This window comes from Chlamydomonas reinhardtii, chromosome 13 (assembly GCF_000002595.2).
Source record: "Chlamydomonas reinhardtii strain CC-503 cw92 mt+ chromosome 13, whole genome shotgun sequence".
NCBI classification, from domain to species: Eukaryota; Viridiplantae; Chlorophyta; class Chlorophyceae; order Chlamydomonadales; family Chlamydomonadaceae; genus Chlamydomonas; species Chlamydomonas reinhardtii.
In genome coordinates this window covers 881,387-892,229 of record NC_057016.1, presented here as the reverse complement: position 1 = coordinate 892,229, position 10,843 = coordinate 881,387, and the positions used below count along the sequence as shown (strand labels likewise).

The 10,843-nt window shown below is 63.5% G+C and overlaps 3 protein-coding genes across 4 annotated transcripts in view; 2 read left to right on the top strand and 1 right to left on the bottom strand.

Annotated features, from left to right (window-relative positions):
• Window positions 1–300: 300 nt before the first annotated feature.
• CHLRE_13g567626v5 (uncharacterized protein) lies at window positions 301–1,682 on the bottom strand. The gene has a single exon (XM_043069313.1). It carries the CDS (start codon window positions 1,633–1,635, stop codon window positions 1,177–1,179), a length of 459 nt encoding a protein of 152 aa, XP_042917288.1. The 5' UTR covers window positions 1,636–1,682; the 3' UTR covers window positions 301–1,176.
• Window positions 1,683–2,542: 860 nt separating this feature from the next.
• CHLRE_13g567600v5 (uncharacterized protein) lies at window positions 2,543–5,108 on the top strand. Its single transcript, XM_001693647.2, has 4 exons — window positions 2,543–3,008; window positions 3,241–3,350; window positions 3,497–3,559; window positions 3,957–5,108. Exons 1-4 carry the CDS (start codon window positions 2,913–2,915, stop codon window positions 4,213–4,215), a joined length of 528 nt encoding a protein of 175 aa, XP_001693699.1. The 5' UTR covers window positions 2,543–2,912; the 3' UTR covers window positions 4,216–5,108.
• A 674-nt stretch (window positions 5,109–5,782) lies between these two features.
• Window positions 5,783–10,843, top strand: part of CHLRE_13g567550v5 (uncharacterized protein) — an 8,458-nt gene continuing 3,397 nt past the window's right edge. Inside the window, exons 1-10 of one of the 2 annotated variants that reach the window (XM_043069312.1) lie at window positions 5,783–6,136; window positions 6,514–6,589; window positions 7,001–7,060; window positions 7,558–7,620; window positions 8,114–8,234; window positions 8,506–8,663; window positions 8,984–9,085; window positions 9,401–9,540; window positions 9,833–10,046; window positions 10,304–10,648. In XM_043069312.1, coding sequence (XP_042917286.1) covers window positions 5,949–6,136; window positions 6,514–6,589; window positions 7,001–7,060; window positions 7,558–7,620; window positions 8,114–8,234; window positions 8,506–8,663; window positions 8,984–9,085; window positions 9,401–9,540; window positions 9,833–10,046; window positions 10,304–10,648 — 1,467 coding nt within the window. In that variant the 5' untranslated portion in view covers window positions 5,783–5,948. Of the gene's footprint in view, window positions 6,137–6,513; window positions 6,590–7,000; window positions 7,061–7,557; window positions 7,621–8,113; window positions 8,235–8,505; window positions 8,664–8,983; window positions 9,086–9,400; window positions 9,541–9,832; window positions 10,047–10,297; window positions 10,649–10,843 lie in introns of both variants that reach the window. The other variant, XM_043069311.1, reaches the window with a different exon arrangement.

The following is a 10,843-nucleotide window of genomic DNA, read 5'->3' as shown; positions in this document are numbered from 1 at the left end:
CTCGCGCCACTTCCATTCCCTCCCCGGCCACCCGGCCATGCCCATTCAACCCCCTGCTTCCAACTGCAGGCGTCCCAGGACGGGGGTCCCGAGGCACACATCTTGCATAGGACTTTGCATGCGGGCGGAAGTGCTTCTCCCGAGACCATGTACGGGGCTGTGTGTGCGATGGCCGATGGGACAGTGTTAAGGCAGGTTGGTGAAGTCCCGTAGGGTGCAGCTGATTCCCAGACCCCAGCAGATGGCAAACAATTGGAGGCTGTGTGTGGGTGTGGGGGTGTGTGGGTGGGTGTGTGTGAAGGCGCAACGGAAGTGATGCTGGACAACTCTGGACAACTCTGGACAACACCAATGATCTCAGCAGGGTCACTCCTGGCCAGAACATCGCAGGGCCCAGCGGATGGGCAAGCTCTAGGCAAGCACCAGCCAGAAAACAAACAAAGTAACGCCAGCACAGCGCACCGGCCACACGCGCACATGCACACGTGACACACACGACAAGACACCTGCAGGCTACGAGGCTTGGTCCGGCGACCTCGCAGCCTCACACGACCCGACGACCGCAACCTCAACCTAGCCAGCGCACGACGCCAGGGCAGATTTAGCCTACTGCGGGCAGCCACAAACGCGTCCTTGCTACTAGGCCGGTCCAGACCACGAGGCCCGACGTGCTCCAGCACCTAACCCACGCTTGAAGCCCCAAAGCCCCTGCATACCCACGCACCGATCCTAAACCTGCTAGCCTGCCTCACAGCTGCCATCCCCTGCCCGCTGGGCCCCAATAGAATGCCAACACAGTGACGGCTCCTCTACGCGCTCTTAGCACTTCTAGTGAGCGCTGCTCCCTCTTCAAGCCTCTGGCTCCAGCTCCAATGCTTGCGGCAGTGCGCAAAGCAGCTCCCAATCAACCACGGCAAGGATTGGGTGCGTGGAGTCCACGCCCTCCCAGCCCTGCCTTGCGGGGAACGCCCAGCGTCTGTGCGAACTGTAGCAGCCGCGGCCAGAGATCCGCGACCGCACGAGCACATGCCAAGTTGCCAACTGGGCGGGGGTCACGTCTGGCGGCGGCGGTGGAAGCGGCGCAGGCGGGACCTCATGCGGGTCGGGATCCGCCTCCGCTGCTTCCGCTGCCGCGGCCCCAGTGTTCGCTGCGGCCACCGCTGTCGCCACACCTCCTTAAGCCGCCGCACCGCGCGACATCCCGCGCAGCCGCACCCGGCCATGCTCCATGGCGGACAGCACCGCCATCGTCACCACATCCCAAACACACTGCTGATAGCCCGGTGGCGCCTGCGCCAGCCAGAGCTGCGCCTGGCTGATGGGCGAAACTTCCGGTCTGTGTGCGTTGATATGCGCCACCACGGATTTGGCCACCGCGCAGTGCCAGAATTGATGCTGTCTTGGCGTGGGCAGGGGGGCGGCGGGGCGCGCCTCAGCCTGACCACGGCCACACGGCTCGTGCCGTGTCGCTGGCATGTGGGAGTTGCCCGGTAGCGGCACAGCGTCGATGGCCAGCCGCCACAGCGTCTCAAAGTGGCGCCGCTCCCAATGCACTGCTCGCCTCAGACGCGCTGGAGTGCCGGCCGTGCGGCGATGCCGTCCAGCTGCATGGACGTTGTGGCCGGACCGGTACATCTACGCCAAGGAGATAAGTCAGATAACCCTGCGGGAACACGCCCTGGGGCATCTATATGTGTCTTTTGCCGACAGACCGACTGTACTGCTACGTCTCTGCGTGCGCCCTCGTTCGCCACCGTCTCCTCTTCCGCTGTCTGCTCCTCTCCGCCGCCCGCCGTATAGCACGTGTGTGTAAAAAAGTAACAAAATGAAGCCCGCCCAGACGGTGCCGGAATTACTGCCGTATACCTGTGTGTGCATGCGCGTGTGCGTGTGCGTGTGCGTGTGCGTGTGCGTGTGCGTGTGCGTGTGCGTGTGCGCGTGCGCGTGCGTGTGCGTGTGGCCGTAGCTGTTGCTGTGTGCGCTTGTGGCTGCAAACTGCAGGCACCCGCCCCCGTCCCTTCCCCCGCCCCCCGCCCATGCCGACGCCCAGCGACCATAAATGCCTTACGTGCAGCTCAAGCATTGCGTGTGTGTGTATGTGTGTGTATGTGTGTGTGGGGGGGTGTTTGCCAAGATGACTCAGGGGCTAACCGGCAAACCGGAACCGGACGTTTGATGGAACTCACTCCCTGTAAGCCCCTTTGGTTAACCCTAAATGCATCTTTTCGTTGAACCGTGAGCTGGGCTTTGTGTTGGAGCGGGGTGCTCTGCGGTGAAACGAGCACACACGCGTGCAGACCCCGGCCAAGAGTGACATCACTGACATGTGCGGCGTGTGCGTGCATTGCTCAGGTGCATGCTCGCTGGTTGTACCCTGCACCGTGCACAAGCCGCTCTTGCTATGTCGAAGCCTACCCTAGACACAGCGCGTCACCGGGCCGTGCGGTTGCCCCCCGTCGAGCCCGCATGCTGCAACACCCCACGCCGGCTGTAGCCTCACAAACCGCACCGTCCGCGCGACAAAACAGCGAGTGGACATCGCATTATGACAGCACTGCAGCGCCCAAGGGCCTTTGCGTGACCCGCGCCATTTTGTCGGCGGTACATCGTAATACTTGGTCGCTCCCGTCGCGTTATTGACTGGCGCGCCCTGCCAGTGGGCGTGGACATAGCTTTGAAGTGCATGTATGCAGCTGTGCAGGCAGCGCCGGGGGCAGGGCAAGGCGAGCCGAAATTGCTCCAGGACTAGCGTCCCATGACAATTTCAACACTCATTCGCCCAACCCGGCCCAGCCAGCCATAGCTAGCTTCCACGTATGACCTTTCTGCCGATGTTTATGCTGGCTGCTTGACGCCAGCGAATTTAGGCACTAGGTCGCCAATCAAGGAAAAGTTTAGGGGAAATCGCTAGGATGAACCGGCTGGGCGCTCTGTCTGGCCTGCTTGCGAGGGCTGCTCGCACCTGTAGCCGTCGCTGGGCGACCGCAGCGTCTGGCGTTCCCGCTGAGGTGCGCGCTAGTTGTCGGAAGTATTTCTCCCGAGACTGGACGCAGCTGAGCGGTGGGCCATCTGCCTGGCCAACACTGCAATCTGGACCTTGATTCATATGTACATGGAGGCACATGCGACAGCGACTGTGTTTTGCGGGGGGCGTAGTCCGCGATGATGAGGGCCTTCAGCAGGCCTCCAAGCGCGGCACATGGCTCACCAGGATCGCCCTTTGTTCGCTGTTTTGCGCAGCTGTCGGCTGTGGGCATCGTTGGCCAGGAGTTCGCTGCCCAGGCGCGCAGCCTCCATACCAGCTTGACAACATGCCAGGGCGCTCCCGCTGAGGCCAAGCCCTCCGCTCTGTGAGTTCACATGGGGCACTCCAAATGCAAAATGCACTTACAGGGCTGCACCGCGGGCTTTTTGGGCAGTCTGATGGACAACTCGAAACGTAATGTTGTCCGTGCGATACACTGCCGTTTGACATCGCTCTTGCCAATTTGGACAGGTCGGCTGAGCCGCCCCGGAAGTACCGTCCGCTGGGCGACAAGGAGCTGTGGCACGAAGCATGGTAGGGCCCAACAGCATTTCGCGGAAGTTCGGGGGAGTTCGGCCGTCGCTGTTGCCGGTTGCAGTCTCATATGAAGCCATGAGGCCACTTGGGGCTGGTGATGGACCAGCGGGCTAGCGCGCAGGGAGCGCGCGCGCAGGCAGGCCTAGACCGCAGCAGCGGGCCATACCGTGTGTTGCCGTCCTCGGCGCGTCACGGTGGCGAGCACGAACGCCAACAGCGGCCGCGGCTGCCGCCTCTGCAGGCCTTGGTGGATGGCTGCCTGCGTGCTGGATGGGACTGGGCAGAAGGGGGTGAAGGAGGGGCGCACGAGGGCTGACGACGCCCACATCGTCCGCGCACGCTACTGGTGAAGCGACTGACACACTCATTGCGCTATGCGCTGTGCGCCGCACAGGATGTACGAGGATAAGTTCGGCACTGAGGAGGACCCCATCATCGTGCCCTCGCTAGAGGCGGAGCGCATCATCGGTGTCACGGACCCCGAGGACGAGACCCTGGTGGTCTGGGGCATCCTTAAGGACGGCGAGCCCCCGCGCCAGTTTGTGGAGAACGGCGAGTTCTATGTGCTCAAACACGTTGAGTACATCAAGAAGGTCGGCGATGTGCTGGAGGCCATTGAGGGCGGGGCCGACAAGGCGAAGATCGCCAAGTAAAGTGGCAGCAGCGACAGCAGCAGCTGCGGCGGCGGGAGCAGCAGCGGTGCTGGCTGGCGTGCCGGCAAGCCTGGCGCCTGCGGCAGTCAGCACGGTCCACTGGCGTCGCTGTCAGCGGCTAGCGCAGCGGCCACCCAGCGGAGCGCTGTGAGCGACGGGTGGGGTGAAGCGCATTTGGGGGCAGGGCTTGCGGGCGCAGCAGCCATGGCGGCCCTGCTACTGGGTGTCGACGCGAGTTGTGTGGATACCTGCGGGCGTCGGCAGAACTGCCAGGGGGCTGTCGGGCTGGTGGGTGCACGGGGCTCTCGCCTTTCCTGGCCTTGACTCAATGGCTTATAATCCTTGCGTAGAATTTACCAGCGTGTGGTTATGTGTGTGATGCGTTGTTGGCTTGTGTGTGTGCGACGGTGTAGTGCGAGGGAAGCGTGCGCTTGCTGGTGAGTTGCCGATATGACACGCGAATCCCGGCAGCGTAGCTTGCTGCTTTTGCGGCGGAGGACTTCATTATGGGGACGAGGTCGGGGCGCGTGTATATGCTTTCATTGTGGGGTGTCGATAACTTTCTAGGAGTTAGATCAAATGCTAAAGCACTGCGGCAGACATGCAGCGGTTCAAGAACGAGAGTTTACTAGGCAGATTGACGCACGGCTTGCTGATGCGTAGAGGAGCAGTACCCCTCCCGGTAGACACCAGTGCGATGTTGCCCTTCCCTGTGTGGCTTGTATGAGCCCGTTGGCATCTGGGTTGCAGCAACAGATACGGTCGACTGGTGCAAAAGGGAGCGGATCAACCCAGCATCAGCGGTTACAGATGGGCGAATCCCTGTGTTTCCACCTTGCACAAAACCACAGTGGTGCCCTGGCCGCCCTCACAGTCCATAAGACCACACACGTACAGCTCAACCAACGCGCCTTGGTACTTCAACGAGCGCGACGGGGACAGGCGGAGGGCCGGTTATGGCCGGACGGCTGGTGGAGTCAACGGCACCCCTGGCCCAACGGTCGGCGGGCTGTGAAAGCATATCCTTGGCCAGCGTGACCAATATCTACTAATCGTGGCCTTGAACACTTTCCCATCGCACACCAATTGTGGCCTTGAATGCCCAATGCCCGGGGGAAGCAAAGCCACCGACATTCGCATTTACGCATTTCAATCAAGGCGGGTTTCAGTGCCACGGTATGTGGCGCTGCACACTGCGGGAGTGCGGGACTACGCCAACCTGCCCCTTACCCTGTCCCATCGCACCGTACGGTTTATGGTGCTGTCTTCAAGAGGAGTGGGCGCTTCCACCCTCCCAAGACGCCGGAACCAGTGGAACGAATTTCATCTTGTAGTCAAGTGTACAACTTGCTGTCAGGTTTGTTGGCACAGCGCAAGCGCTCGCGTCTAGGTTGAACTTTGTTGGTGATGCCCATCGGTCTACAGGCATGGAAAGCATGGATTGCTCCTAGTGGCACAACTCTTGCTCGGGGGGCTCAGAGGGGGGAGGGGGCGTGCCAAGCGGACTGGAGTGGAGGTTGCTCGGCATGGCCGCCCTCATATTTCGAGCCTATCTAGTTTGCATCATCTCAGTGTGTTCCGCTTCTCATCGTTTGAAGATGTACATGGCTTAAAGCAATAATGCTCGCAAAGAGTGGAGCTGGACTTCGTAGGCCGACGCACAGACTTCCTTGACCCGCTTGACACGCGCCTGGCTGGCCTGAGGGCTTTCGATAGGCTTGAAATACACAGCCATGCAAAACTACACGGTCCTCAAGAAGCTTGGCACCGGCACTTACGGTTCCGCGTATTTGGTGAACCTTAAGTCGAACCCCCTTGCCCAGTTTGTACTCAAAAAGGTCAAGATCGATGGTGAGGGCGGCATTTCAGCAGACGGCGAGGTAAAGGTCTTGCGGCAATTAGCCCACCCGCTGGTCCTCAGGTGCGCGCCCAGCTGCATAGTCACGTTTCGGGGGTATGTGTCTTATTAGCAGCTGGACGCAACTAGCTCTAAGCGGCAGGTGGCGGGCTGGGCTGGGTCCGTCGAATGCTGCAATGACCAGGCAAAGGCGAAAACCCTCGTGGTCGCTTTCAAGCGATTCTTTGTGTAGCGGGGTCACGTAGAGTGACAGGTAGTGCCTCAGGTTACCGTCAACGACCAGCGCCGGGTCGGGTTTCGTGTCAGGAGGGGCCTCGTGCGGCCGTGCGCTCCGCCTGCTCGCGCTTCACGGCCTGCCTTGGACCGCTGCAACACTAGTGCGATGAACTCCACTACTCAACACACGCCATACTTGTAAGCCCATCCCTCTCATGCTGCAGCTATGTGGACCACTTCATTTACAAAGGGCACCTGTGCATTGTCACGGAGTACTGCGATGCTGGCGATTTGTATCAGGTAGGGTGGCTCGGCCGGCACGCAAGGGGCGGGGGGCGCCACCAGGAGCGCTGCAAGCGTGAGCACGACCTGACGCGCGGGGTGTGGTCGCGCCATACGGGAAAGGAGGGAGGTGCATGTGTGCGCCGGAGACCACCGCTTCGTCGCAAGGGTACTCGAAGCTCCCGTGGAGTGGGAGGGGCCCCTTGAACCACAGGGAACGTCTGCATTCAGCGGGATAGTGTTGGTGTCATGGCGCCGATGGCGGTGGTGGTGGGGTGGGGTGGGGTGGGGTGGGGTGGACAGGATGTCACCACGCAGGAGATCCTGTCTGGGGCGGATGGACCCGAGCCACACACGCCATACGCCAACAACGGGCGCCATGTGTTCCTGCCATCGCTGCTGTGCTGCCGCTGCTGTGCTCTGCTGCAGCTGCTGCGGGCGCGGAAGACTGCCCTGCCGGAGCCGCAGCTGCTGGACCTGTTCGCGCAGGCGGGTGGCGTTGGGTGGGGGTGGCTTTGGGTTGGGTGGGCTGGTTGGGCTGGGTGGCTTTGGGTGGCTTGGGTGGCGTCATGGGGGCTGCTGGGGGCCCTGTGGGCCACTGGGGGCCACTGCCCTTGGGCGGCGCAGGCTCGGAGGGAGCATGGTGTGTGCGTGTGTCTGCGCCAGTGTGCGTGCGCGCCTGCTGGATGCATGACCAGGCTGGATGCCATGCTGGGATGCGCCGGGGCGTGTCGGCTCCCTGCAGGACTGAACCACCACAACACACACACACACACACACTTGCTTTGCTGCATCGCATACACTGTCTTTGCGCAACGTTTTCCTTGTGCTCTTTAACACACACACACACACACACACACACACACACACACACACACACACACACACACACACACACACACACACACACACACACACGCACGGCACACACGGCACACCTCCTCCGCACGAGCTGCTGCCGCCCGCCGCCGCCTGCCACCCCGCAGGTGCTGCTGGCCATCCAGCACGTGCACGGCAAGAACATCCTGCACCGCGACCTCAAGACGCAGGTGGGTGGGTGGGTGGGTCAGCGGCGTGTGCGCAGTGGGTCGGCGGGTGGGTCAGTGGTAATATATACGAGCAATGCGGGCCTGTGCCGGACCTGATGCTGTCGTGGCCGGCAACGGGCGCCTTCCTATCTTCCTGCGATGCTCGCTACTGGCCGCAATTGCAGTACCGTAGTAGCTTACCCTGTCCTGGAGTGGACGGTGTCTTGCACTTCTGCGCACCTGGGGACCTGCGCCACATCATCGAATGCCTGCAACTCCCCACGTGCAGCCCCCCGCTTGCAACGCCGCACCCTAACCCGGTCACCCAACCGCAGCTCCCTCTTGTCCTTCCTGTTGTAAACTGGCTAAACGGGCATCCGTAGCGCTAAGGATGCCCGAATAGCCAGTTTACAACACTTTCCCAGCACCCACATGCGCACGCGCACTCATGTTGGTGTTCTTCATGCATGCACACTTCAACACACGCACACCACCTGCCACCCCTCGTATGCAGAACATCTTCCTGACCAGCGGCGGCTCCATCCGCCTGGGCGACTTCGGCATCAGCCGCCCGCTCAACGGCACCATGGACCTGGCCTCAACCATCATCGGCACGCCCTACTACATGAGCCCGGGTGGGGAAGAGCTTACACGGGAGGGAGGGAGGGGGCGGTGGGGTAAAGGCAGACCGGAACGGCGGGAGGGAGGGAGGGGGCGGTGGGGTCAGGGCGGAACGGGAGGGCGGGAGGGTTGGGGCGGTGGGGGAGGGGGCGCGCGGGTTGGCGACGCGCGGCATGGCATCGCGCTGGTTTGTGTCTTTCTGTCCTTGTGCGTTCCTAGTCAACACGCTCATCAAACCCCCCCCCTCCTTGTGTGTACGGCACGCCCGCACGTGCTGTGTTGCAGAGGTGATGTCCTCCATGCCGTACGACTTCAAGTCCGACATGTGGAGCCTGGGCTGTGTGCTGTACGAGTTGATGAGCCTGAAGCACGCCTTTGACGCCGCCGACATGAGCAGCCTGGTCATGAAGATCCTGAGGGGGGAGCACCTGCCCATCCCGCAGGTGGGGAGGCCGGAGGCGGAGGGGTGGGTGGGTGGGGGTGGGGTGGGGTGTTGCAAGGATTGGTACAGAGAAGTGTAGCGAAGTAGACAGCAGGGGTGGGGTGGGGCTGTGGAGGGGGATGGGGTGTTTAGGAGGGATTGGGGCACGTGTGTGTGTGTGTGGGGGGGGGGGGCGGGGGCGGGGGCGGGGGTGGTAGACAAGCAAGCGACAGGCGGGGAAGTGGACGGCGTCTTCTCCTCTCTCTTTCTCTCTTTCTCAGTGTGTGAGTCCTCCCGCCTCCTCCCTGCCTCCCCCTCCCTCCCTCCCTCCCTCCCCCCCAGGGCTTCAGCCAGGAGCTCAAGGACCTGGTGCGGCAGCTGCTGTGCAAGAACCCCAAGATGCGGCCCAGCGCGGAGCAGGTCATCAAGATGCCCTTCATGAAGGTACGGCGGCATGGCGGTTGGGGCGGCGGTTGGGGCGGAGTTCGGGGCGGCGGTTGGGGCGGCGGTTGGGGCGACGGACTGGTGGTGGTGGTAGTGGTGGTGGTGGTGGTGGTGGTGGTGGTGGTGGTGGTGGTGGTGGTGGTGGTGGTGGTGGTGGTGGTGGTGGTGGCCATAGTTGGGTGGGTGGGGGTGGCGTGGCGTGGCGGCGGTGAGGGTGAGGGCGGCGCGTGCGGGCCTGCATGTGGGCCTGATTGAAGTATTGGAATCCTCAGAGATCCAATTAAGTATCAAACCCCGCGCTTCCGCCCTGCGCAGGAGTACGTGGCGCGAGCGCGTGAGACGGTGTCGCTTCTGGAGGGCCGCGCAGGCGGCGGCGGCGGCGGGCCGGGCCGGGCCGGAGGCGGCGGCAGCAACGGCCAGCGCCGCACAGACCACGGCGTGGCGCCCGGCCCCGGGTGAGAGCGGGGTGTGGGGGCGCGGGTGTGTGTTAGAAAAAAAAACAAAACGAAGCCCGCCCAAGCGCGTGTGTGTGTGTGTGTGTGTGTGTGTGTGTGTGTGTGTGTGTGTGTGTGTGTGTGTGGCGCTTTAAGGACTAGGCCGCTTTAAGGACACACTAGACTCTAGGCTGCCTAGCCAGCTGTTGCCGCATCATCCGGCGAGGATGCCCTAGCACACATCGCTTACACATCGCTTGTCAGCCTAAACTGTGTGCCTGCCTGCCTGCGTGCCTGCCTGCATCTGCCTCAGGCCGGGTATGCCGCAGCACCGCCACAGCCACAGCAGCGGCCACGGCCTGGACCCGGGCGGGGCGGCGGCAGCAGGGGCGGCGGGAGGGGCAGCGGCAGCAGCAGCAGGGCCGGGAGGGGCGGGGTCGGGGTCGGGGCAGCTGGACCGCGAGCTGGAGGCGGCCAAGGAGCGGCTGAGGCGGATACAGCTGGAGCGCGAGGCGCTGCTGAAACAGGTGGGGTTGTGGGAGTGTGGGGTTAGCGGGCTGCGTGTGCTGCGTGTGCTGCGGGCGCAATAAGGAAGTGAAGTGCCGGTGGGAGATCGGGTGGGAGGTAGGGTCGGAGGTCGGGAAGGGTGGTGGTGGTGAAGACGCCAAGTCGCATGGGTGGTTGCCGGTTGGGCGGTTGGCGTGCAGTGTGTGCGGCGCCTGAGCAACCTGGCACGTGCACCGCATCACGAGGGCTGCGCCGCGCACATTCCCCGCAGGCGCAGGCGGGGTCCGCCGCCGCGGGCGTGCCAGGTGGCAGCAGCGCACCCGGCAACCACCGCTATCCCGCCCAGGCACCCGCCCAGCCTGGCGGCAGCGGCGGCGGCGGCGCAGCTGGCGGCGGCGCAGCTGGCGGCGGCGGTGGTGGCGGCGGCGGCGGCGGCGGCGCCGGCGCGCTGTCGTCGCAGCATTCGGAGCCGAACCTGATTGGCGCGGGGGCGCGCGGCGGGGCGGGCGCGGGCGGGGTGGGTGCGGGCGGGGCGGGAGGTGGGGGCGCGGCGGGCGCGCGGCAGGGCGGCGTGGGCGGCGCCAGCTGGCGTGACAAGGAGGAGGCTCTGGCACGACTGAAGGTGCGGGGCGTGCGATGTGGCGCATGCCTGGGGCTGGGCTGGGCTGGGGTGAGGTAGGGTGGGCTGGGATGGAGCGGAGTGGGGTGGGGTGGGATTGTTTCCACCATTTCCAGTCATGGGAGGGAGACCGCGAGGAAGGGCAGGGTGGGTGCGGGCGGGGGGTTACACTCATGATTAGTTAAGGAAGTGGTAGAG